The sequence below is a fragment of the Geotrypetes seraphini genome, chromosome 2, assembly GCF_902459505.1.
Source record: "Geotrypetes seraphini chromosome 2, aGeoSer1.1, whole genome shotgun sequence".
Taxonomy (NCBI): Eukaryota; Metazoa; Chordata; class Amphibia; order Gymnophiona; family Dermophiidae; genus Geotrypetes; species Geotrypetes seraphini.
In genome coordinates, this window is record NC_047085.1 from 325,201,348 (window position 1) to 325,228,639 (window position 27,292).

The following is a 27,292-nucleotide window of genomic DNA, read 5'->3' on the forward strand; positions in this document are numbered from 1 at the left end:
TAATTGCTCACCTTTCAAACTGGAAGTGTATATGTTACCCTCTCTGGTAGAGTTCATCCTAAGAAGGAGATAAAAAAAAATCAATGCATATAAACCTCTGGGTTCTGGAGTCTCTAGGTTTTAAGAACATAACATAAGAATAGGCTTACTGGGTCAGACCAATGGTCCATTTTGCCCTGTAGCCCATTCTCATGGTGGCCAATCCAGGTCACTAGTACCTGGCCAAAATCTAAGGAGTAGCAATATTCCCATTTTAACTTTTCATCTCATTAGGAATTAATAGGAACTCTACTAGACACTACTCAGGTGAAAGCATCTAAAATATTCACTATGATGGTTTAGAAAATTTTAGTGAATCAGCAGACATTATCATAGGGAATGTTATAGCTGGGTCATATACCTCAACAGTAACACCTATGATTTATTTCAGAAGCCATTATCATAGAACACCCAATTGATCTTATGTGTACAGTGGACTCAAGCTATTCAAACTTATGTGATATAGTCTTGAGCACCAAAACTCTCAGGAATTCCCTATTCTGGTGGTTGTACCAGTTAAAGGGATTCCTTTTCAGATCTCTGCTATTCAATTTGTCTTCACCACAGATGCATCCAAACTGGGCTATGAAGCCCATGTAAATGAAATTCATGCTCAGGGTCTCTGGTCTGCCAAAGAGAAACTTCGTCAGATAAATTTCTAGAGCTAAGGGCAATATGGAATACTCTAAAAACTTTCAGAGATCAGCTAGCCAAAAATATTATTCTGGTCCAAACTGATATCAAGTGGCTTTACAATACATCAATATACAAGGAAAAACAGTGTGCACCTCTTGTGTTGGAAAACTGCCAGAACACAAATCTGGACCATCTGTCATGGTATGATTCTTAAAGTTTCATAATCTGGCAGGGCTGAGCTCTATTTCAACCACAAGATCAGTCTCTAGTGGATATGATTTTCCATGAATGGGGCATACCTGCGATAGATCTCTTTGTAACTTCTTTGGAAATTCTATCAGCCTTGCTCCAGGATAGGTACTTACAGAAGACTAGCCTCTCCTATATGCCTTCTGTTTGTATATTCTCCACTTATGTTCTTGAATAATTCTCTCCTAAAACTGAGACAGGACCAAGGGACTTTAATTCTCTTTTTAGAGTTATCCATTTGGAGATTGATTAGACTTGGGAATTCTCCAACATCAGTCTTTGTGATGGGTCATACTGATTGTAAGTCTCTGTGATCCCTCTAAGAAGTGGAGGATACACCTGGGCAGAATACATCACTTCTTGTTGTTGTGAGTTATAATAAAATAAGTAGCTGAGACTGTTTGTCTGGCCTTTTTTGTGGTGTGTTCTGAGAGAGTCTGAATATATTACACGGTGTCAGAAGTAAATTAGGGTCACAGAAAGTCACACATCAATTCCACTTCTACTACTGCTGAGTTTGACAGGGGATTGCACTACAAATTTTAAACATTTCAGAAGTCAGTGCTGTAATTATGAAATTGCAACTGACCTGGAAGAACAGTCAATGAAAAAAAATGTGCTGCTGTTTCCTGGCATATAGTGGCATGGAAGCATATGAGCTGTATGAGACCCTGACCTTTGAAAGCAAGGCAGAGAAAACTGATGTGAAAATAATCCAGGATGCTTTAAAAAATTACCTTGTTGGAGAAACAAGTATGACTTACAAAAGGCATGTCCTGAATAACAGATTGCAGGAAACCAATGGATCCTCTGAGGCATATCAAGCAGAAATTAAAGGGGGAATTCATCACGGGGCACTAACAGATTTAGCTTGTGCTAACCGCATTAGTGCGCTAAATGCTAAAAGTATATTTGTGTTTACTGCACACTGATCGTTAGCACACACTAATGCAGTTAGCGTGTGCTAAATCGGTTAGTGTCCCTTAATGAATTCCCCCCCCTAAGGGCTAGATTCACAAAGCCTACCGATCAACTTCCGACCACTTAGTGACCCCTTTACAACCCGATTTCCCTCCGATCCGATTCACTAACCTCTGTCCCGATCATCCTCCGATCCATGCATGCAAATGAGGGGGAACGGCATTCAAATGCAGGCAGGAAGCAATTCACTAAAATAAAAAAGCAACATCGACTGGGCTAGCCAATCCAAAAATAAGCGACTGCTGAGGACCTTTCGCTGAGGTCCTTTATGACTGCCCTGCCTTCTGCCGCCCTGCTCTCTGCCCTGCTTTGTGCTATAAGCCCCAATCTCCTGCTTTCTCCTGCCTGCCCCGAATCTCCTGCTCTCTCCTGCCTGCACCGAATTTCCTGCTCTCTCCTACCTGCCCCAAATCTCTCCTGCCACCCCGACTGGCCGCCATGCCCTCCTGCCCTTCCCCGCACTACAAGCCCGTGGTTTAAACTGGGTTAAAGCCATGGGTTCATAAAGAAAAAGTAAAAATAAAAAAAGTTGCTGCTCTTAAGCATGCATCGGGATTGCTAGAGAGCGATCCCAACAGTCGGATGGGGGTGTGATTCCGAATGCCTTCATTTGAATGAGGGTGATTCGTGAATCAGCCCCCCAGACATGGATTGGATCAGATCCGTGCCCTTTGTGAATCTAGCCCTAAGTGTCTAATAAGTTGTGAGAGTACAGAGAGTTACAGTCATTCATGACAGAATTATTATTGACATCAGGGATGATGCTACATGATGTAAGATCCTCCAGACAAATAGACTAAACCTGAGTGATGCCATCACAATATACTGTGCGAACAAGGTTGCTTCTAAGCACAAGAAAGTGAGGAAAAAGTGCAGTGGCTGTCTGAGCCCAAGTGCACTGGGACTTCGGGCAGCAACTATATAATGAAGAAGGAAACATGCCCTGAATAACAGAAGCTCTATAAGATCTGTATGAAAAGAATCATTTTGCCAATGCATGCAGAAGGCAATGATGATAGACAAAGCCTTGTAGCCTTAAGAAGAAGTAAAAATAAAACCCTGAGAAAGTTACACATGCATATTCAGGTTAGCGACAAGCTGGTTTCAGTTGGATACAATTAATTCAGAATACTGCTGCAAAGCTGATCTTTGGAAAACGTAAATTTGACCATGTGACCCCTTTGCTTCAGAGTCTTCATTGGCCCCCGGTTTATTTTAGAATTCAATTTAAATGCACTTGTATTTCTTTTAAAACTCTACATGGTATCTTTAATCCTCTTATGCCTTTATTTTGGAATGTTTACCGATTCTCCTTTGCAAGAGGTATCCAACAATTTAAACTCTCCCTTCCTTCTAAAAAAGAGATTAAAGGTTTTAAGATATTCAGTCAATCTTTGGTCTTTAAACTCTCTCAACTCTGGAATGATCTCCCCTTTTTTTAAGGAGTTTCATTTCATTTCAATTTTTCCGTAAATCTTTAAAAACTACTCTATTTGCCAAACATTTTGAAAATTAATTCTTTTAAAATGTTGCTATTATCTTCTATTTATCATGTGTAAATCATTCCCTGTTTATTTAATTGCTGTAAACTGAGTTGAGCTTTCTCAGAATGATGACTCGGTATACAAAGTTAAGTTTTAGTTTAGTTTAGATAAATCTCTTGCCAGAAAGGATGATCAGAGAAGCTTTCAGATTGGGATATGTTTCTCAGTATCCTGAAGCTAATGTCTACATTTGACAACACAGAGCTACAAACAACGGAGATGATTATAGCCAATGTGATGAATCCCAGGGATAATCAGTCACAAAATATTATTTATGTAGCCCTGGCGTCCTGCCGGTCCGCACCTTCGAACGGTGGGCTCCAGCCAGCTCTTCAGGGTTGATGAGGGGGATCACCCGCCGCGCACCAGGGCCCATAAAAAGTTAGTTTCAGACTTAGTTTCAATTACATTTACAGTTCCTCCAGAGCTTGGGCTTAGGCTAGGGCTGGATAAATCCAGTAGGCTAGAGGAAATGCAAATCTTGGTGCTCCAGGCACTCAACTCAGTCGCCTCTGTTCTTGTGATGAAGAACAGGCAGGAACCAAAAGGTAAATTGGAACAAATTGAATGATTTATTAACTTGCTTGAAGGTATAAACAATCAACTATTCACATATTCACAGGTACAGGTTTCATCTTTCACAAGTGTTTCTTCTCTATCCCAACTCCCCAGCCAGTAGAAAGTCCCCTTCGTTGACTTAGACTTGGCAGGGGAAACCAGAATCAACAAAAGTCTGAGAGCAGCTTAGTCTCCTTTTAAATTATTTTGCTTTCCTTGTCTAATCCAATAATGTCTGTCCTCCTCATGGGTATGACAGGAGTCTTTTTCATCATACAGGACTTTGGCAGGAGTAAAAGGAGCACTAAAGACAAAGATTTCTCTTTACACACTCCTTTTACAGGACTCCCCCTCCCCTTCAGCAAAAAGACCTCCTGCTCTTCCCTCTAATTCATTCTAGCCATATTTTCATCTCAGTGACACAATGAAAGTGCACATCTGTCTGCTTCCTTCTGCAAAGGCATTTTCCATGGGGGGGAGGGGGGGCTCACATTTATTTTTAAAAACTTTATTCCATATAACCTAGGCAGATTACAAAAAGAAAACAAAAATCATAAACCAATGCATAAAAACAATCCAACATCACTTACCCATATATAAATATAGTTTTAAAATGCCTGCACAAACAGATGTGTTTTCAATAACTTCTTAAACTATTATAAAGCCCCTGGCAACACATTATACTTCCATTGATGAAGTGCAAATAATACAGCATCCCAGCACTCAGCATAATGCACATTTTATATGCCTTGCATCAACAAGCACATAACTGTCTAAGGCCTAGATTAACTAAACTTATTGATCTGGATCGTTGTTGGGTGATTCTTGGCCGAGTTTTGCCGAGGGACCGATTCACTACAGATTCTACATGCAAATGATCTGATCAGACGCATGCCCTGATTGCTGTAAGAGCGATCAAAACACATGCACAGAGGATCCTTGTTTTTTATTGATGCAATTTACGCATGCGCTAGCTCTTCGCCCTTACTATGTAGTTAGTGGGCAGGGTTTATTCCCGTACGTCATTAGCGGCAAAGCACAAGCGAGCTCAAAAGAAAGGAGGAGGGGTGGCTGCAGTTTACTTTTGCTGGCCCTATGAGTTGGACATTTTTAAAAAGGAATGATTTGTGACCGACGCAGTGAATTATTTTGGGTAGCCAGATTATTGATCGTCGGGACAGGATCGGTAAGTTTAGTGATCGTAACTGCCAACATGGCCATTAATGTACCAGATCCTAAAACATATACTATGGAGCAACCACATATAAGCCTGGTGAATTAATTATAACTCTTTAAACTGCACCCTGAACTGAAGAAGTAACCAATGTAACTGCCTCAGCAAAGAGGTAAAGTGAAAATCTAGATGTACCTATAATCATTCTAGCGGCCTTAAAACCAAACAACACTGTGGGGTGGTCAACGCCAAAAAATGGTCCAGTCTCCCACAGCAATAGACCTTGGTACTATAACAGTACAAATGTTTTCAGCAAAACACTGTGGAACCAGTCCCCGGACTTCCAGAGGTTAAAACAATAAAATTTATTGACACAAAATTAAAATGCAATACATAATATGATAAAAGCCAACAAAGCTTCAATAAAGTCACTTGCTGTAAACAGATATCCAGACCCTACATGGGCTGTGTTTCGGCAGTGTTTGCTTTCTTCAAGGGTCCTCAAATACAGCAATACAAATACACCGGCTTTACAGAAAACTTCCTCTATCTTTGAAGCTTGGCTATCCTGCTTCCAATTCCCTGCTGGATTCTGCTCTGAAAGCAAGTGTGGCTTGGTTCCTGGCTTCTGTTTCAACTGCTTGTCAAGCCCTGCTCTCCTCCCTCTTTTCTTGATGTAAACCAACAGCTGTTGGTTTACTGCCTACAGATACATCAAGAAAAGACGTAAGGAAATGTGAATGGCTGTCTTTTTGCGATCCAGCAAAGACACCTAGTGGAACACAAGTGGAACTGTTCATTTGTTCAGTATCATGAACAGTGACTAATAGGACACATATTTTAGGATGTGTATTTATGAAAATTATTGACTATTGATTATTTATGTCATTGTGGTGTTTGATTATATTATTGTTGAATTCTCTACATTTGTGTAGGTTCACTACTATGTGTAGTTTGATATTTCATGTACAGAAAGTAAAAGATTCATGTGGTTTGATACAAACTATATGTAAATTTTTGAGATTTTGAGTGTGACATTTTATATATAGTTTTTTAAAAAAATTTAAACTCCTTGATTTGAAAGGTCCTAATTTATGGAATCATCTTTCTTTGTTTATTCATAATAAAAGTTCACTTGATAATTTTATGTAGAGCTTTAAAACCTATTTTTTTCAGATTTCCTTTGTCGAGTAGTAGACGCTGACTAAAAAGCCTGACTTTGGCTGGAAAACATATGACTTGCTTCTACAACTACTATTAACTGTATATTCTATAATGATGCAACTCTTTCTCCTTTCTTTTTTTTTTTTCCTTCTTAAATTTTTTAATTGATTGTAAACGAAAAGTGTGGAATAACTTGTAAGTTTCATGACTACACCATTCTCTTCTTGATTGGGCTGAGAAATTTTCAGTGGCCCCTCGTAGGATAGTGCTCCCATCCTGTTGGAAAATAAATCTGTTGTTTTACTGAAAAAAGTCTCAAACGATGGCAGAAGCCTTGCCTTGTGAACATCCTTAATGTACCTAGATGCATTAACAGTTCTATCAATGCTGAGAAAAGTGAGAGCCTGCTTCTACCAACAACATTTTGCTGTCCTTGTACAATCAATCATTCTTTCCAGGCTGGACTACTGCAACTCCATCTATCTAAGTCTAACCAAGAAAAGTCTCCAAAGACTTCAGCAGATCCAGAATACTGTGGCTAGGCTGATCTTTGCAAAAAGTAAATTTGATCATGTTTTCATGCTTCTGTCAAAACTTCACTGGCTTCCAGTAATTTCTAGGGTTCACTTTAAGTGTGCCTGCCTAACATTCAAGATCTTGCATGGCATTCTTCCTCCTCTAATTCCACTACCAGATCCATCCAAAAACTTAAACTATCTTTCCCCGTGCTAAAAGATGTTATCTATGCTGGAAAATTAGGGAAATCTCTTTTCATCAAATCACTGAGCTTTGGAATAACCATCCTGCCCTGCTGCGAAATCTGGGCTCCTTCCAACTATTCCAAAAGCATCTGAAAACTTGGCTATTCTCAAAAATGTAAATCTCACTACCCTCTTTATAATCACTAACTCTTATTATGTTTTTCCTTTCTTACATTAAAGTTCCTGTAAACTGTGCTAAGTTCCATCTCTATGGAAAGGATGCGGTATATCAACTTAAGATTTAGTTTAGTTAGTTTAGTTTAGCAGGATGGAAGTGGAAGCAAGGAGGGCTGTCGAGCTGGGCCTCTGGACCACTATAAGTAAAAATGTGTTTGGATTTGGGAGAGTTTGGGGGGTGGGGTCTGCTGGACTACCAGGGGTGACTCTTTTGGCTGTGGAGGTCAGGGTTGATAGGAGGGTGGTTTATGAGATCACTGGGTTTCTTGGGGGAGGGGTTCCTGGACATGCACACAAGAGTTGTGCCTACCACACAGCTCTTGTGTGCATGCCCTGGGTGGTCCCAACCCCCTTAGTAGCCAATATTCAACACTAACCGTGTATAAAATTTGCATGCTGTTTGTGCTGAGGATCAGTTGCTAAAAACAGACCAGTATTTCTCTGGTGCCGTAGCTCTATAGTACTGGAATTTATGCATCTGCCCCTCAGAATTTTGTAATGTCTTGAGGCAGCTTAATCAGCTTGGTGACTGAATCGAGCTATTTGTAAAATATTGGGGGAAATATTTAAAGTGGGGACATCGATTGCAGCTGTCTAGAAACAATGGTGCAGCTGAATCCATTTATTTGATGATTCCACATAATGATTCCACAGATTCTGAAATGGTTTAAGAGCTTGTCCTCAAAAATGTGAATAAATAACCAAATACCTTTTGAATACCAGGATATCATTTTATTACTTTGTATACTTTTAGTCATGAATTATGTTAAATTAAGATGCAGATAAAATTGCCCCATTGACTTTCTAAGAAGTTATCTCTAAGAACGCTTCAGATATCTGAAATTATATTATTAAAGCTTAAAGAAACAGGGAGTTATATACCTCCTAGAACAGTGATTTCAACCTTTTTACACCTGTGGACCGGCAGAAATAAAAGAATTATTTTGTGGACCGGCAAACTACTAGGACTAAAATTAAAAAAACCCCGTTTCCGCCCCAACTCCGTGAGCTCGGTCACCTCAGTAACTATAGAAAAATAGACAAATATAGTGCAAAATATAGACAGCAGATATAAATTCTCAAAACTGACACGTTTTGATCACTAAATTGAAAATAAAATTGAAAATAAAATTTTTCCTACCTTTGCTGTTTGGTGATTTCACGAGTCTCTGGTTGCGTTTTCTTCTGTCTGTGTATCTTTCTTTGATTTCTTTCTTTCTACATTTAGGCCCAAGAATTGTCCCATTCTATTCCCTCCCTCTTTCCTTCCTTCCTATGTCCTTAGTACCCTTGGTGCCTCCTTCCCATGTCTTTAGTGCCCACAGTGCCTCCTTCCCATTTCTTTAGTGTCCCCATTGCCTCCTACCCAAGTACTTAGTGCCCCTTCCTATGTCTTTAGTGCCCCCAGTGCCTCCTACCCATTTCTTTAGTGCCCCCCAGTGCCTCTTTCCCAAGTTCTTAGTGCCCCTTCCTATATCTTTAGTACCCCCAGTGCCTCCTTCCCATGTTTTTAGTGCCCTGTATTAGGATCATCAGCGCTAAAATGTCATAGAGGTCTGTCAGAGCCAGAGACTAGTGCTGGAGCGGCTCTAAAATGAATCCTTTAAACTGGCTTCCTGCAGCCCCAGTAAATTAAAAAATCTGAGGTCCATGGCTCTGACAGACCTCTATGACATTTTAGCGCTGACGGATCCTAATACTTTTCCCTCCCTATGCTGAGATGAATTCGTCAGTGCTAAATTGTCATCGAGGTCTGTCGGAGCCAGAAACTAACTACAAGTGGCACGGACCTCTGATTTTTAAGGATGTGCGGTTTTAGATCCGCGAAGTCCGTGAGGTCCGGGTTTTACCCCTTCCCAAAATTAAACTGTGTTAACTTGCAAATATTCCCGGCATTTGAAACTGAGATAAGTTCTGTGGTATGAGTAAACGCAATGGTAGAAAATGTGACAAAATTAGCGATACCAATTCAGGTGTCATTAATAATGCCATGTTAACAGTTAACACATGATAACTACCAGTATGTTAACTACAAGGCTCATTCCCTGTTCATTTCCCACCCCTTCAGCATTAGGAACTTATCACAGAAATTAGGGTGTGCTAACAAGACAGTATGTGTTACAGTGACAAAATTAGCGATACCAATTCAGGTGTCATTAATAATGCCATGTTAACAGTTAACACATGATAACTACCAGTATGTTAACTACAAGGCTCATTTCCTGTTCATTTCCCACCCCTTCAGCATTAGGAACTTATCACAGAAATTAGGGTGTGCTAACAAGACAGTTGTGTTACAGTTAACAACTAACACAACTTAGTAAGTTGGTTCCTAAGCAGCATACTGTAAGTTTTGAATCCACAATATAAACTTTGAGCCACAATAAACAAATTTGAGTGTCAGTGTTCCAGCCCTATTTTTATTTGAAAGGTTTATAGACGAGTATTTGAAAGGTATTCTTCAAAGTTATTTTCTGAAATTGTACTGCAGATATAATACCTGTCACGTTTTTGTGAATTAGGACGTTAATCATGAAGCATTTCAAACAGGTATTAGAATGTTTTTCTTCTATTCACTCTGAAATGTTTGTTTCATAGATAGTAGAGGCTTTGTATGAACCACTGCCAGAAGGAATCTATTCTGAAAAAGTGACAGACACTGTTAAAAGGTAATTGCTCATGTAACTTTATTCTTACGTTTTGCCAGCAAACTGCTTGGCTTCACACATTTCTGTCAATAATATTACAAACACACCAGGTGCTGAATGAAAAATCTTTAGTTTGCTTCTCTGTAAATGGAAAGTGACTCAGGGGCTTATTCTATGAACGGTGCTTCAAGTTAGGCTGTTAGATGCCATACTACCACCTAACTTAAGTGACCAAACTTATTTTAAAAGCCTCTAAAACAAAAAAAATTTGACGCCTTTCGGCACCTTCTGAACCAGGCCCTAATCATGGATACAGAGGCACCTAAAAGCGCATAGGATTGAAGAAGGCATGGCTAACACCCCAAATGACCTTAGGCATCCTCTTTAGCTGTGATTCACAGCAAACAGATGTGCCGGCTATGTAGTTCTTCAAAACCCTGGCTTGCATTTTGGGCACCTATGTTGTGGTATTATAAGATGTGGAGGGCCATTTTTGAAAAGGATGTCTAAGTCCAACTTGAACATTTCCCATTAAATGTCCAAATTTGGAAGCAAAGAAATGTTCATGTTCAAGAGGTAAACTGCTAGACATCCAAAAAATATATATTTTTGAAAATTGCCTAGGGACAGAATGTCCAACCCTTAGAATTCCAAACTTTATACCCCATTTTCTAACACAGAAACTTTCAAGTTGAAAAAGTCCAAATCCAGACCATTTGGACATGGGGAGTGATCATCATTGTGATGGACTGGCCACATGAACATGCCAACAGAGCATTGGGACACCGTACAGGGCACTGCTGTGAACTTTGCATAAAGGGTGCCAGAAGTACATCTCACCATAACCCCCTTATAATTTATGGTGAGCCCTCCAAAACGCTCTTTCTTTAGCTAAAGAAAGAGCGCCTACTGTGAACCCTTGAGAAAGCTCTATACGGGCGAAACGGGTCCTGACGGGGCATGCTAGTAACTCTGCACTATTAAATAATAATAAATGAATGAATCATCAGATACCATTTGCTTGTCTTACTTCTGAGATGAATAGAAGATGACGGAATATAGCAAATATTAAAGACACACAACATATCAGATGTGGATGTTGTGGCATATCTCAGTTTAGAGATTTAGCCATATGATTTCCTCTTCACATTGAGTGAGGTGAAGTTTTGGATTTGTCAAGGTTTGAATAACCTCACTTTCATCTTCGTATTACACTGAGTGCCCTCCAAAATACTCCCAAAACCTAGTATACCCAACTGTCTACCATCCAAGTAGCCCTTATGGCTGTAGGTGACACCTATATAGCAGCAATTTAGGGGTTTGGTGGGTTTTGGTGGCCTCACACTTTCCACCATAAATGTAGTAGCTAGAGCAGCTTATGTGCTTGGGTCCTCCTCTCTATGGTTCACCCCATCCACCAGGTTACGTAAGATACCTGTGTGATGCTTTACTGGGCTTTCCCATACCAAGTGCTGATGTTCAAGAGACAGGTATGTACTGTTTCATTCAAATCATTGTGTGGTTGAATGGGGTCATTACTTAATCCCCCCAATGGTCATCTGGTTAGTTTGGGTACCTTTATGGCACTTAGATGCTTCTAAAATAGGTCTAGCTCCAAATGTCTAAGTTCTGTCCTGGTCATCTTGAGAAAGGTTCAATTTTTGCCTCAAGACATCCAAGTTAAGCCCGTCTATAACATGCCTCCAAACATGCCCCCTGGAACTCTGGATGTACAGCAGGGAAAATGCCTCACTAGACGTTCAGAAAAACAGTTTCAAAAATTGGCACTTGGATACCCCAGTGATTATAATGTCCAAATTGCCAACTTATGATGGTTTCTGGACATTTTAATTTTTTGATTAGGAGCCCCTTAGTGTCTTCGACTTAAAAGAAAACTTCTTAATAAATTCTGTTCCTTGGACATATTTTCATCTTATTTATTAAGATGTTTTACTTTGGGTCTGATTTATTATTTTGACCCCGAGAGCCCTAACTATAATTGTGCTGACTACTATACCAAAATGTATTGGGGCAGATCTTATAACAGTAGAGAATTGCAAATCAATTGCCTAGTATTCCTTGGTTTGCTAAACTTTTGGACTTCAGAATTAATAATTTATAGCATTTCTTTTTCTAAGGGTCCCTTTTACAAAACTGTGGTAAATGCACAGAAACCCATAGGATTTGAATGGGCTTTGGTGCATTTACTAAGGCAGCATTGCTACCGCGGCTTTGTAAAAGGAGGCCTAGATGATTTGCATATTACACAACATGGATTCAGACCAAGGCATAGCACTGAATCATTATTACAGTTGTAATAGTATTAACATTAGAAATTATAAATACACTGAGTTCTCTAATTTAACATTTTAGTTCAATATTTTTATTGAGTATTGAAAAATTACACACTGCAGCTTGAGTACAAAAGAAAAAAACATTTTAGTAGCTTTTCATGCAATTGATCATTTTCTGTTACAGTATACAAGGAGTTCTCAGCCCAATCAACAAAGTTGGGGCAATCTCCATCGAGGGCTATATACTTAGTCCTGTGATTTTGCACTTATTTCATTCCAAATTTTTCCAACAGAACAAAAAAGTGGAAACTCACTGAACTAGGTATATAGCTCTCGATGGAGACTGCACCAACTTTGTTAGTTGTGCTCAGAACTTTTCATCAGCCCCTTATAGATTTACTAAACTGTGCATAACTGGTAATCAGCTGGTATGAGGAGTTTCTAAAGAAAAGAACATATAATAATAATAATAATTTTATTCTTATATATACCCCCTAAATCTATATATAGCATTCAAAATTGTGTGCATAAATTTGGGTGCATTCTCAATTTAATTGCCTGAGACAATTAGCGCTAATAATTGTGTGCTGACAATCAATTATCAGTGCTATTTGATAACAATTTGAATTTACGGCACATCTTACTAGGTGCTAGTTTACAAAGATGCGTGTGTAAATTCTTATGCATGGATCTGAAAAGTTGGCATGACCATGGGAGCGGCATGAGTGGGTAATGGGCATTCCAAGAATTTGAGTGTACTGTTACAGAATATGCTTGATCCATGCCTAATTTAGGTGTGAGGATTTACATCATGGTTCAGTTGGTGTAAGATAGGTTTGCACAGAATGGAAGTAGTGCATGCAGAATTCTCATGCACATTCATTGTGGATATCCTGAAAACCTGACTGGCTAGATGGGTTCCCAGGCTGGATAGAGAATCTCTGTTCTAAACCAATGACCATGAAATCTATCAAGAGAATCTGGCAGTAATATTAAAAAAATATGGCATGTGAAATTGTTTAAAAACTTTAAAATGAATAAAATTTTCATTGCTTAATGTATGAAAATAAATGCCAATTTGCACAATACTTTGTAGAAGCTGATGCATTGGAGAAAACAAGATGGCATTTGAAAGAAATTCACCCAAAGGTCGTTAAATTTTTCCAGCTTGGACTACTGCTATTCAATGTATTCATAAATGATCTAGAAACAGGGATGAAGTGCAAAGTAATAAAATTTGCAGACGACACCAAACTATTTAATGGGGCTAGGACTAAAGAGGACTGCAAAGATTTACAAAGGGACCTGAACAAACTAGGGGAGTGGGCGACGAGATCGCAGATGAAGTTCAATGTAGAGAAATGTAAAGTCTTGCACGTAGGAAACAGAAACCCGAGGTACAACTACACGATGGGAGGGCTGGTAATGGGTGAAAGTAGCCTAGAAAAAGACTTAGGGGTACTGGTAGACAAGACAATGAAACCATCGGCCTAGTGCGTAGCGGCCTCTAAGAAGGTGAACAAATGCTAGGTATCATCAAGAAAGGTATTACAACCAGAATGAAGGAAGTTATCTTGCTGTTCTATCGGGTGATGGTGCGCCTGCATCTGGAGTACTGTGTCCAATACTGGTCGGCGTACCTTAAGAAGGACATGGCGATATTCGAGAGGGTTCAGAAAAGAGCGACGAGATTGATAGAAAGTATGGAAAACCTTTCCTTTGCTGGAAGACTGGAGAAACTGGGGCTCTTTTCCCTGGAAAAGCAGAGGCTTTGAGGGGACATGATAGAGACTTACAAGATCATGAAGGGCATAGAGAAAGTGGAGAGGGACAGATTCTTCAAATCTTTGAAGACTACAAGAACGAGAAGGCATTCGGATAAATTAAAAGGGGACAAATTCAGAACCAATGCTAAGAAGTTCTTCTTCACCCAGAGGATGGTGGACACCTGGAATGTGCTTCCAGAGGGTGTGGTAGGACAGAGTATGGTATTGGGTTTCAAGAAAGGATTAGATGTTTTGCTGAAGGAAAAGGGGATTAAAGGGTATAGAGGATTAATATGCAGGTCCTGGACCCGATGGGCCGCCGCATGAGCAGGCACTGCTTATGTTCTGTTTTCTTTCTGAGATGAGAAGAAAAAGGAAAAGGAAAATTTGGCGTTGCCTTCTTTCCCAGCAATGACCCTGCAGCTTCGGCAGACAACGCTGTGAGATTATCAAGCTCCCAAGGTTCTTCCACCGGCTCCAGCTTTGACTATGCCAATGTGTCTCAGTATTGACTGCTGTATTGGCTGCTGAGGTGCTATCAGCTCAACATGGCTTAGCAGAATCAGGGTTTTGCTAAGCCCTGTTGAGCTGACAGCCTTCAGCAGCCAACAGTTTTTTAATTTTTTTAATTTATCAAATTTCAATTATCTTATCAAGCAAAAACTTGTACAGAAAAGATTGATACAGTCTGATACATTTCAGGAAAACAAAAATATATCAAGAAGCATTATAGGCTAATCATTCTCAAGTCCACTATTTAGATCCAAGATTACATAGAGCAGAAATATAACGATAATACTAGAATAAATCAGAAAAAACAAGAGGAAATTACATCATCTGACGACTGGTTCTCAGAGACTATCAATCATTTAAGAGCTCTAAACTTCATACTCCCTCAAGGCGTTTCATGGATAGAAAAGTAGTTAGATGAGAAGGTTCAAAAAATACATATTTCAAAGATTGATATATCAATATACATTTGCATGGATATCTCAAATAAAAAGGCCCTCCTACGAGAGTAACTCCTGATTTCAAAAGCAAAAACTGATGCCTTTGCTTTTGTGTATCTTCAAGTTTATTTAAAATTTGATTGATCACCTAATCATATATTCAAGGCATCTGGGAATATCTGGACCTTAAATCCCCAAAATCCTTTATGTCTATTTTTAAAGAACATTTTCAAAATCCACATTTTATCTGGCAAAAGTAGTACTTCCAAAAGATATCTTTTCAACATCTCCCTTGTTGTCACTGTGAACACCTGAGGGAAGTTCAGGAAACATAAATTATTATTCCGAGAACTATTTTCCAATATTTCTATTTTTCTTCTCAAGTTCATATTATTTTTAATTATAACATCCTGAGTTTGACATATCTCACTTGAGTCCTTATATTTATCAAGCCAAAGTTTTAAAGAACCCGTTTCAACTTTTAATTCTTTCAGTTCTTCTTTTGCTTTTTAGTTCTTCCTTACAGACACTGAATTTGAGGGCACAATGATTTCCCCAAATTAGCCACTAAGTCCCATAAAGAGTCAAGAGTTACTTCAGGAGGTTTAATCAAGGAATAATTTTGCAATTGCATAGTTATAGACTGCTCACCAATTTTATTCTCATCCCAATTGCCTCCATTGGGATCCAGCTCCTTCTCAGCAATTGGCAAACTCACAGAGTCCTTAGATGGTCCTTCCTCCGATTGAAGAGAATCTAGGCCCATTGATGTTACCACTAAAGCCTCTGGGTCAGGAACCGCCATCAACTTAGGTGTATCCTGAACCCGCTTCGGAGAGCTGGTGCTCTGCGGCTGAAGAGAAGGTGCTCTACAGTCAGGGCTCAGCGTGATATCCAGCCCTGGTGGTATCCAGCCCTGGTGGGAGATCCACAGTGCCTCCACTCTATTCCGGCATCTCCAGCGGGCATCCCTCTGATGTTGTCTCAATCTGTAGCCTCTTCAAAAAGTTATCCAACAAGACCAGCTGAGTGGACTTAGGACGTCACAAGGCTCCAGCAGCGCTCCTTCCATGACACTTCGACATGGAGGAAAGAGTTCCCCAGATGCACAGGAAAACTACAAGTTAGAGGAAAAACCCAGAAGAAACCTTGCACGCATCAGGGGAGTGCAGCCATCTTGGATCCAGCAGCCAGCAGTCTTAATAGAGGAGAGAGCTGGTTCCCAGCCCATTTTGTCCTTACCTTCTTTTCTTTTACAATTGTATTTCATACACTTTAATCTTACGTTTCTCATTAATCAAAATATCCAAGTTTTAGTTTTGTTATTTGTGATGTCATTTTTTATCCCTTAAATCTTTTATTGTAATTTTATCAAATTTTAATAAAACTTGAAACTTGAACTTGAAAGATCCCAAGAGTGAGGAGGTCTCCTTTTCCAGGGCTTGAGGGACTCTCCTTTAGCCATTTCGACACTTCAGGTTGCTTTGACTGGAGAGAGAGCAAGTCTTCAGCCAGTATGTAAACTTGACTCTGAACTGGGTCTGCAATAGACTGTATTGAGGCAGAGGAATTTGATTAGACCTTCTGTTATCATTATAGACTCTATTTGGGAGTCAATACAAACTCTTAGCATTTCCTTTTTGAAGTTTTCGGAGACTTTTCATCTTAACATGCTACTCTATCTAGGACTTCTAGAGCTAAGGCACAAGTGCTAGATCAGCATGCTAATAAACAGTCTGCATTAGAAAGTAGAGACTCTACAGCTGAATAATGAATCTTTTGTTAAGGATAAATTGTCCACCCAGAAGAAAATGGAATATTTGGAGAATCAAGAAAGAATCATTGGAGGTTTTCGAACTTCCTAAATCTTGTCTGGTTCCAGCTATAGAGACGGTTAAAAGATATTTTAGGGAAGTCTTTAATATTTTAGCATAATATTTGATAACAAGTGCACAGGGAGATGCTGAGGGTGAAAAGTGTAGAGAAATTAACCAACTTAATCTGACAGTTTTTGGAATCATCTCTTGAGGTTGTTACCTCTAGGACTACTCTATTGGTGCCATTTGTGCTTGAACCAGATTGGAACCATGTCTAGCAATTAGATTTTTGTCATAAATATAGTTATGGAATAGCAGCCGTTCTTTCGATGCTTCTGCAAGTTTAAGATGGAATGTTTATGGAACAGTATTTTGCCATAGATCTGTGGGGTTTGTCTTATGTTCTGTATGTTTTGGTGGGATGCTTGGGCTTACTAGTTTTAAAAGTGGAAAAAATGCTCGTCTATAAATGAGGCATGAATTAAACCAATGCAAATGCTGACAAGACATATGAATGAGATACACTTTCAGAATTGTGCGTTGTTAGAACTGACCGCTTTCAACATGAGAGTAAGGTATCTGTGTAGAGAACTGTTTGATGATAGGGGATTGCAGAGAGATTTGGGGACTAATATTTTAAAGGTTTCAGCAAACGCACAGATCCAATGAATTAAGCATTTCTAGATGACATCAAAACGTAGTGCCTCAAAAGGCTCAGCATTTGAATTAAAGCCCTAGCCATCTTTGAAAGTTTTTCCGCTGTGTGGTGATATTGCATGGATGAAGAACGGTTAAATTTTCCCCTGAGGTAGCTCATTAAAGTCTGGTTGTCCTGTTCCAGTTTTATTTAGTTTTTTTTTTTTTTTTAAGAATATTGAAGTGAATTTTGCTTTCATACATTGGGACAGTGTCTATATAAACTTATTATAATTACTGCTTTGTTAGCAGAATCCACATAGCTATTTGTTCTCTATTGTTGCCGTCATATGTACAAGTTTATTGTTGTGGACTCCTAATGAAAAATTACATATACTGAAGAAAAAGAAAAGAATATTGAGAATGAATGGTTATTTTCTTATTACGTGGAATTTTTTTTACAGACCTATGATGAAATGGGTTCTAAAGCAGTGTTCTTCAACCACCGGTCTGTGGACTGGTGTCGGTCCACAGAAATTTCCTGCTGGTCCACAGGGCCAGCACGTGCATCAGGCCCAAAACAGTGTTCTTCAATCGCCGGTCCATGGTGCGATCGATGCGGTGTTATCTTCGAGCCAGCTCCCTCTTCCTCACTGATTCAGTGCACAAAGCCACGGGCAGTGGCTCCTACGGACATCCTGCACCTGAACCGGAAGCCTCTCTGATGTTGCAACGCCAGAGAGAAGGCTTCCAGATAAGGCACGGGTTGCGCAAGGAGCTGCTGCCCGCAGCTGTGCACTGCATCAGTGAGGAAGAGGGAGCCGGCCTGAGATAATACCGGGGGTGGCATAAAATGGCCAGGCTGGAGCAGGCCAGAAGGTAAGGCATAGCATGGAAGGAGGGAGACAACAAAGTTAGGGGGGAATGATTTGATTTTTGAATTTAGTGATTGAATTATGTCAATTTTGAGAATTTACATCTGCTATCAGTGTGCTTTGTGTAGTTTAATTTTGTGGTTAACCGTTATGTGTTGTTAATAAGATTATATTGTATATCTGTGAAAAATGAATAGAAAAAATACTGTTACAATTAGTACTATTATGGGGGCGGGGTCTGGGGTGGAGATTGGGTAGAGATGGGCGGGGTCTGGCCCACGACTTAGCCCAGTTCTTCAACCGCCGGTCCACGGACCGATGCCGGTCCACAGAATAATTCTTTAATTTTTGCCGGTCCATAGGTGTAAAAAGGTTGAAAAACACTGTTCTAAAGGATACCATGTGAGACTAGAAGAAAAGTTATTAAGGTCTGTTTTTCTCCACTTTGTCCTTTATTATTTATTAGTCTTAGTTATGTATGTTTGAATGGTGGACCAAACAATACCTAGAGCAATTGCTCCAGGTATGACTTAAGTGTTATGATTTTCTTGTCAATGTGTGGTTAGTTTTGAGTCTAAAAATTATATGTTCTTTGAGCCTAAACAGCTCTTGGATTTTGTATCAGCGAAGGAAGAATTAAGGGTTATTGTACAATTTATCTGCATGGGTTGGCATTTGGAGTAAGCGAAGGAATGTGATTTTCTTATATTAGATATTTCTTTAATTGAATTTTCTTATCTTGGCTCCTATTTCTTCTTATATAATATGTAATATAATATAATTGAGATTTATTGTTTTCCTTGGTAAATAATGTATTTCCTTTGAATTGGTGTTAATGGTGTTTGTTACAATATTTTTAGTGTGACTTAATAATTTTGAAATATTTCAATAAATATAAAATATACTGTATATAAAAAAGAAGATGATGCCTTTTATCTTGCTACCTTGCACATATATGTTTATGAATAGATATATATTTTGTATATTAACTTTTATGTGCACACATTGAAGTGCAATGACACAATAATCATATTATGATATATATTGGTTAATGCATATTTTCACAGGTGCCTGACTCCTGACTCAGAGGCACGTCCAGATATTGTGGAGGTTAGCGCCATGATATCAGATGTAATGATGAAGTACCTTGATAGCTTGTCTACAAATCAGCTTGCCTTGGAAAAGAAACTGGACCGTGAGAGGCGACGTACCCAAAGATATTTTATAGAGGCTAATGGAAATGCATTATCTTATCATCATTATGTAAGTACAGCTGCATTTTAACACAGAAATATTTTCACCATTATGTTTCTTTGGTTAATATGAGATTTTATCAAAGATGTAATAAAAATATTAATTTAAGACATAGTTGAAGTCTGTCATCATCTTATGATTGCCCTGTTACATCATGCCATTGGTATACTTTGAGTAGGTAAACCCGGTTTTATATGCAGACAAGAGCTTTTATAGAAAGAAGACACAGAGAATGTTCATGCTTAATTTTATGTGACCTGAGAATAGGCATGGTGGGAGGGGGGGGGGGGGGGGGCGGGAAGAGATTTAGGTGGAGCCTGGGTAGAGTCTTGATATATGTGTATGCATTTCCACCAACTTCTAAAGAGATGTGATTGTAAGATGAGTTTGTAACGCCACAAATAATTTCAAGTTTCAAGTTTATTAAAAATTTGTTGTACATGCAATGTCAAATATTTCAATGCGTATGACAATTTAAAATAGGGGCAAAAATAAAACAATTTTATACAAATAAACATACAGTATTTACATACCAATACAGTATTTACATACCAATTTACATACCAATACAAAATACTATGATTGTAAACTGTAACCCGGTCTGAGCTCTTTGTGGAGGACAAGAAATGAAACCAAATAAATAATTGTCCTGCAATTGTTGAATGTTTTGTAAGGCTATTTTATAAAGAACATGCCTGGATTGGGAAGCAAGAAGCTGCATATTGCATATTAAACCTCCATGGACCGCTATGAATGCTGGCTTTTCCTAATTATGACTGGGATAGCCATGCAAATGGTTTCTCGTAATTGGAAAAATTAAGATCGCCTCAATTTTCCTTTTTGGTGGGCGAATTTATGCTCAAGTTATAGGTATGAGAAAATGAATGCTGATATGTTGGGGCATAGCAATTTATTTAATCTGGTTTGGGGCCCGTTGATGTGTTTTATTACTTCATTGTAGTTGTCTTTTATCTTTAATTTATCTTTATTTGCGCACACATCCAGGGGAGGGTGGGGGAGGAGTGGCTTTCTCTTTGCTTTGCCTTAATCCTTGATGAAATATAATGGAAGGAAAGGGGGGATTTATTCTTTATGCATTGTTATTGATTATGATTATAAGTGTTTAACCTGTTGATTAATGTAGTGTTCTCCCGGTCGTTCACGGTCGGCAGTTCGTGGTCCCGGTCATTCGTGGTATTTTCTGACCGCGAACCGCCGATAAGGAGAAGGCAGCGGGAGAGGCAGGAGAGAGCAGCCGGAGCACCGTGAGTGCAGGAAATCACTCGCGGTACGCTCCGACCGCCTCTTCCTGCACTAAGTTGGGCCTTATCCTATCAGGAGCTGCTTTGGCACGCAGCTCCTGATTGGTTAAGGCCTGACTTAGTGCAGGAAGAGGCGGTCAGAGCGTACCACGAGTGATTTCCTGCAATCGCGGCACTCTGGCTGCTCTCCTGCTGCCCTCTTCAGGCTCCCCCATGAAAAACTGTATTTGCGTTTTTTTGAGATTCGTGGGGGTTTCTGGAATGGAACCCCCGCAAATATCGAGGGAGTATTGTATATATATGTTGACCTTAAAAATCAATAAAGATTTATAAAAAAAAAAAAAAATAAAGCCATATAGCTATCTATGTTATTTTTAAAAATAAAATACCAGCATAAATCCTGCACAAATTGTGCCTAAAATGAAGCCACAGAGACTCAAATTCTATAAATGGTGCAGTTATCAGCGGCCACCATACAAATGAATGCTGATCTACTACTTCTACTACTTATCACTTATATAGCGCTGAATGTACATTTTGACATTTATAGATGGTCTCTGCTTGGAAGAGCTTACAATCTATCTTGAACAGACAGTCATGACATAGAGGGTAGGGAATGCAGAACCAAGTGAGAGGAGTTAGGAGTCAAAAGTACTCTTGAAGAGGTGGGCTTTTCAATGGGCCTTGAACATTGCCAGAGAGGAGGCCGCCGTAGGGATTCGGGCAGCTTCTTTGAAGCATATGGTGCGGCAAGGTAGAAGGGACGGAGTTTGGAATTGGCAGTTGAAGAGAAGGGCATGTCAATCATGCAACGACGCCGTTTATAGAACTGTGGCTATGTGAAAGGTATGTGCCAGAAATGTAGGCCAAATTCCACTTGAGCTCTTTAAAAAAAAAATAATAATAAAAAATTCTAAGCTTTCCAAAAAACAGGAAAATACACACTGTACCTATATAACATACCTGCAAACCTGAAGGCTACTGATGTAGTGTATATTCAGGTACAGTGGGTATTTTTCAGGTCCTGGAAGAAGTATATTTACAAAAAAAAAAAAAAAGAGAGTTATAGTGAGGTTTGAACCTTTGTGCCTTAGTTTTACATTCCACTGAACTAACCGCTAGGCTACTCCTCTGTTCTACATAGATATCTCTATGGCTATAATTTCAAAAATGAGGCCAGACAGGCATTCTTGTCCCTGTTTTTTTGTTGTCCAAAAGTTGATCATTGCACTTTGTAAAATGGCTATTCATTTTGGACATTTTCAATGCAAAAACATCTTTTCTATTTGATTATGGCTATGAACTGAACTTTTTTTGGGGTGTCATGAGCTGGATTTTTTTTTTTTTAACTTAGGTTTTTGAAAATGCCCTTCCACAACAGCAATGAATATGATATAAAATATTTGATCTTGGCCTTTCTGTGACATTTCTGGGACATATGAAGAGGCACTAAATAGTTCTCAGCCCAACAAAGAAGTGAATGATGTGGAGCCATGAAACTTACAAGTTATTCTACATTTTTCATTTCAATGATATGAAATGAAAAGTGTCAAGAAAAGTGTGGAATAACATGTAAATTTCATGACTCCAAATCATTCTCTTGTTCTTTGGGCTGAGAACTTTTCAGCGGCTCCTCATAGACTATAGAATTCTGTCCAGCACTGTCCTTACATTCCATCTACTGGAGATGCCGTCGAAGACCACTCCAGCCTATCCAAAATTGTCTTGTCATTTGTGGCACACAAACCATAAAAGTATAGAAAATTCTGTCTGCTCAATATCAAATTAGCTCAATGAAGAATGGGACTCAACGAAAATGTAGATAGATGTTCTACCAGTTAATCTTTTTTTTAGAACGTTTAAGATCTTGTTTCTATTATATCGAATGATGGCCAGTATAGGATATTTTCAATTTCGCTTTTCTTTTTTCATGATTATTTTTATATTTTTATTGCTTCGGCGATCCATGTTCTGATGTCATCATGTCAGTTAACGTGTGCTGTTCTCGCGGGTTCTTTAGGGCGTTTTTAAACTCCTGAGACGCCATTACTATCTTTATGCACTTTAAATTTATTGTCAAGTGACATCATGAAATTGCAATGAGATTCAGTTTAGCACGGCATTTTTATTGAACAATCTTAGCATGAATTTTTTCTGTGAGCACTTTAACTATTTTTGGGAGTTTATTTTTTCATTTTCCTTTTTCCCTGGTGTGACCATGATTTAGATGGGACTTTAATTTAACTGATTATATTAAATAGGACTACATGATGTATGGGGCAGTCCTCATTTAGACTTATGGTCTGGTGCTGGTCACCTATGAGTTACTGCCCGAGCACATAATTCCTCGTTTGTATGCAACGGGCTCATACTGATGTCCATTATTTAAAAAACTTTTTTGTAACAGTCCATTTTTATCCCAGTTCAAACATTTTCACCAAGGGATTACGAGTGTTAGCCAATTATATATTGGATATCAATATCAAATTAAACATAAATTCAAAGGAACAAGGAAATTAATGCACATTCACTGCTGAAATTATAATGAAAGACATAAAAGTAATGTAAACTGTAAAATTTATTATCAAGACTGGTCAACACATATTGTAAATTTCCATTAATGGTTTGTTTAGGATCTGTGAATTTAACGATAAATGTGCATTGGTTTTCTTGTTACTTTTAAAATATTTTACAATTTACAGAAGGGCCAGGTTTTTTTCGAAAGTGAAGTGTTCTTTCGTGTGTCACAGTTGCCTGGTATCAGTTCAAACAATTAATATCCCCTGTATGTTTGATAGAAGAGATAGCACCTGTTTTGTCCAAGTATCTTCACATCTTTAATTTGTAATTACTAGTCTCAGGGTGAACATCTTGGCTGAGAATGTATTTGTTCAGCTTGTCTTGCTATCTGACACAGTTCTTTAGAGGCATCTTTTCCAGTGTTGTGATTTGCTTCATAGAGCAAAGCTTTGTCCTGTAATCTATTGGACAGGTATTATTCAAGGTCATTTAATTTACTTTATCAAGATTAATTATTTTTAATAGAATTTCTCCATTGAAAAATCAACCTGAACTTTCTTTAAGCTCAAAGAAATGTAAAGGCCAGGTGGATTTGTAAGACTGATTTTAAAGCTTATTGTTCTTCCCTATTGTGTATAAAAGTGGACTGTTCGCTTATTGTTGTCTGGATTTCTACTATTGAGTCCGTCTCCTAGTGACTGTAGATGCATTGAAATAAATCTTCTAAGTTATATTCAGAGTTGACCTGGAAGAAAAATGCAATGAAACTAATGATATAACCTATGTATAAATTATAAAGTTATATGTGAATGAAAGTCCTAAGTTTTCACAACTCATTAAGGGAAAACCCTTGAGTAAGAGTTGTCGATTTTTATTAACCCAATCGAATGAATATCCTCTCTATGTGCAAAACATGTGATAATTCAAAATAGTGTCCTTCCAATTAATCCATCAATATATCATACAATCTTTAAAAGTATTATAAATGTCTATCATACGTGCCCACTATCTTAACAAGAAACACATATCTAGTTTATGATTAAATGTTCTCCAAAGATAGAAGTACTGTCCAAATTGAATAAACAGGACAAAACTGTGTACTTATCTCTCTATATCAGCAGTACTTGAGACCAGTGGCATGCTGCATTCAGCTCAACAGAGCTCCATTTCAGAGGAAACTCTCCATTCCTCGGGAATTTTACCACTGCTCACTTCCAATGTGACTATCTAAATAAAAAGGATTGCAAAATGAAAAGATGGCACAATAGCGTGGAAACGCCCCCTAGGCCAACTGCAGATGTAGGAACAATGTAATGATGTAAATAATTAAGTATTCAAACTTTAAAATAAGTGCTGTACATTTAAATCCTGAGGTTAAACAGTTTGTAGTTCAAAAATCCATAATTTTTCACAAAGCTGTAAATGTGCTAGTCTGTCTCCTTTATAATCAGTGGCGTACCAAGGGGGGGATGGGGCGGTCCGCCCCGGGTGCAGCCTTAGGTGGGGTGCACAGCTGGCCAGGTCCGGAAAATTCCTGGGCTGCAAAGGCGACGGCACTCAGTGGCATCGGCGCCCTCCCCCCATGATGTCACTCAGTGGCATCGGCGCCCTCCCCCCCGCGATGGTATTCAGTGGCATCGGCGCCCCTCCTCCATGATGGCACTCAAGTTTGGCCTCCTCCCGGCATCAACAGAACTTCAGATCGGCAACAGGTGCTCAGTCAAAAGCTTCCCTCTGACTCAGCTTCCTGTTTCCACCCAGGCAGTTAAGTCAGAGGGAAGCTTTTGACTGAGCACCACGTTGCCGATCTGAAGTTCTGTTGATACCGAGGGTAGAAGGAGGCCCATTGCCGATCTTAAGTGTCATTGCGGGGGGGGGGGGGGGGCATTGCTAATCTTGTTGCCAAAATCGGAAAGGTGAGGAAGGGAGAAAGATGGGCCTGTGGTAGATGGAGAGATTGAAAGAAGGGGGCAGATGATGGAAGTGGGGAGAGAGAAGAGGTCAGATGATGGAAGTGGGGAGAGAGAAGAAGGCAGATGATGGAAGTGGGGAGAAGGGAGAGCAAATGCTGAATGGAAGTGGAGAAAGAGAACACATACTGGATGGCAGGAGGGATAAAGGAAAAGGACATATGCTGGATGGGGGAAGAAGATAGAGTTAGTGAGATAGTGAAGGGGTGAAGGAAAGGGGTGGTATACTGTGAGTAGACATAGTGAAAAGAGGGAACTGAGGACTGCATAGTAAGAAATAATTTAATTTAGACGGCGGCAGAAAATAAAGAAGGAAGACCAGAGAAGGAAAGGGAGGAGAGAGAGAGATGCCAGAGAACGGGGAAGGAGACAGAGATGAGCGGAGGAAATGAGAAGAGAGAGATTCTAAAAACCATAGGGTAGAGGAAAAGAGAGATGAAAGGAGAAATATGCCAGACCATGAAGGAACAGAGGGAAGATGATAGATGCCAGACCAAAGAGGGTGGGGGGTCTAGAGGAGAGATGGCAGGGGGAACAGACAGTTTCTATAAGGGGCAGATGGTGGATGGAACGGGCAGATGCTGGATTGAAGAGACAGGGCAGACGCTGGAAGGAAAAGAGTGAAAAGAAGATAAAATCAGAAACCAGAGACGACAAAAGGTAGAAAAAATCATTTAATTTCTATTTTGTCATTAGAATATATCAGATTTGAAATATGTATCCTGCTAGAGACATAACTGGAGATTGCAAAGGCCAGGCAGTACTTCTTTAGCTTCAAGCTGGCTTAGGGCTCTCTTGGACCAGGGGGCACTCCCCTAACACTATTCCTGTCATGTGTGACTGCAGTATTCTGTTAGCATGATATTTCTGTGTAGCATTCTAGAATAATTTGGCTTGTTCAGTTTTCTTGATAGTAGAGGGGATATATGTGAAGGGAAGGGGAGACAAGGGTTTTGTTGGTCCTTGCTCTGTATATTTATATTTATAAAATGACAATTTTACAGAATATTGTTTCTTTTTATACTTTAATAAAATATGTTCAATATAAAATCATAACTGAGACTTGTGCGGATGGGATCAGATGGTTTGCGGGGACTGAGCTTGAGGAGAAGGGTCGGAAATGTGTTTTTTAAATTTCAGTGTTAGTAGTTTCAGTGTTAGTAGTCCACAAAATAATTATTTTATTTCTGCTGGTCCATGTGTGTAAAAAGGTTGGAAAATACTGCTCTAGAGCAGAGTCGGCAGCTGCGCTGAGCTGCAGGAAGGTCCCCCGATGACTCGTCTGCCAGCTTTGCTCCGGAAGAAGTAACTTATGTCGGAGGGGGTATACCCGGCAGACGCAGCCATCGTGGGTCCTTGCCGCAACTCCCTGTGTCTGCCGGGTCAACCCCCTCTGACGTAATTTACTTCTTCCGGATCAAATCCTGGAGTGGAGTGGCAGTCACAGTCATCGCAAGAAAGGAGCAGGACTGCTGGAATGAAAGAGTGGTGCAGGGAGAGAAAGGGGGCAGGGTGGTATGGAAGGGTGGTGATGATGGAACTGATGTACAGGGAAAGGGGAGAGAGACATAAGGGGGAAGGATACTGGATGGAATTGGATTGGAGGGAAAGAAAGGGGGCAGATGCTGATTGAAGAGGGGTGGATGGAGAGAGAAAGGGCAGACATTGGATGGTAGTGTGGCGGGTAGAGGGGGAGCCTATGCTGGATGGGAATGCAGATGGGAGAGATAAGGGAGCAAATGCAGGAAGGAAATGGGAGGAGAGAAAGAGGAGAGCAGAAGATGGAAGTGGACAGAGAGAGAAGAAGGTACTAGATAGAAGGGGTAGAGAAAGAGGGCACATGATGGAAGGAGGGAATAAATAAAAGGAGGGCACATGATAGGGGAAAAGGATTGAGTTAGGGAAATACTGGAGGGGGTGAGGGAAAGAGGTGGCGAGCTGTAAATAGACAATAAAAAGGAAATTGATGAGAGGGTAGTAAGAACCTAATCTAGATGGATGCAGAAAATGAGGGAAG

General features: G+C 39.5%; 1 protein-coding gene across 5 annotated transcripts in view; it reads left to right on the top strand.

Annotated features, from left to right (window-relative positions):
- The window catches only part of NEK10 (NIMA related kinase 10), a 514,569-nt gene that overhangs the window by 308,273 nt on the left and 179,004 nt on the right, over positions 1-27,292 (top strand). For all 5 annotated transcript variants that reach the window (XM_033930152.1, XM_033930153.1, XM_033930155.1 and 2 more), the window contains exons 25-26: positions 9,882-9,952; positions 19,337-19,532. In XM_033930152.1, the coding sequence (XP_033786043.1) occupies positions 9,882-9,952; positions 19,337-19,532 (267 nt within the window). The remainder of the gene's footprint in view (positions 1-9,881; positions 9,953-19,336; positions 19,533-27,292) is intronic.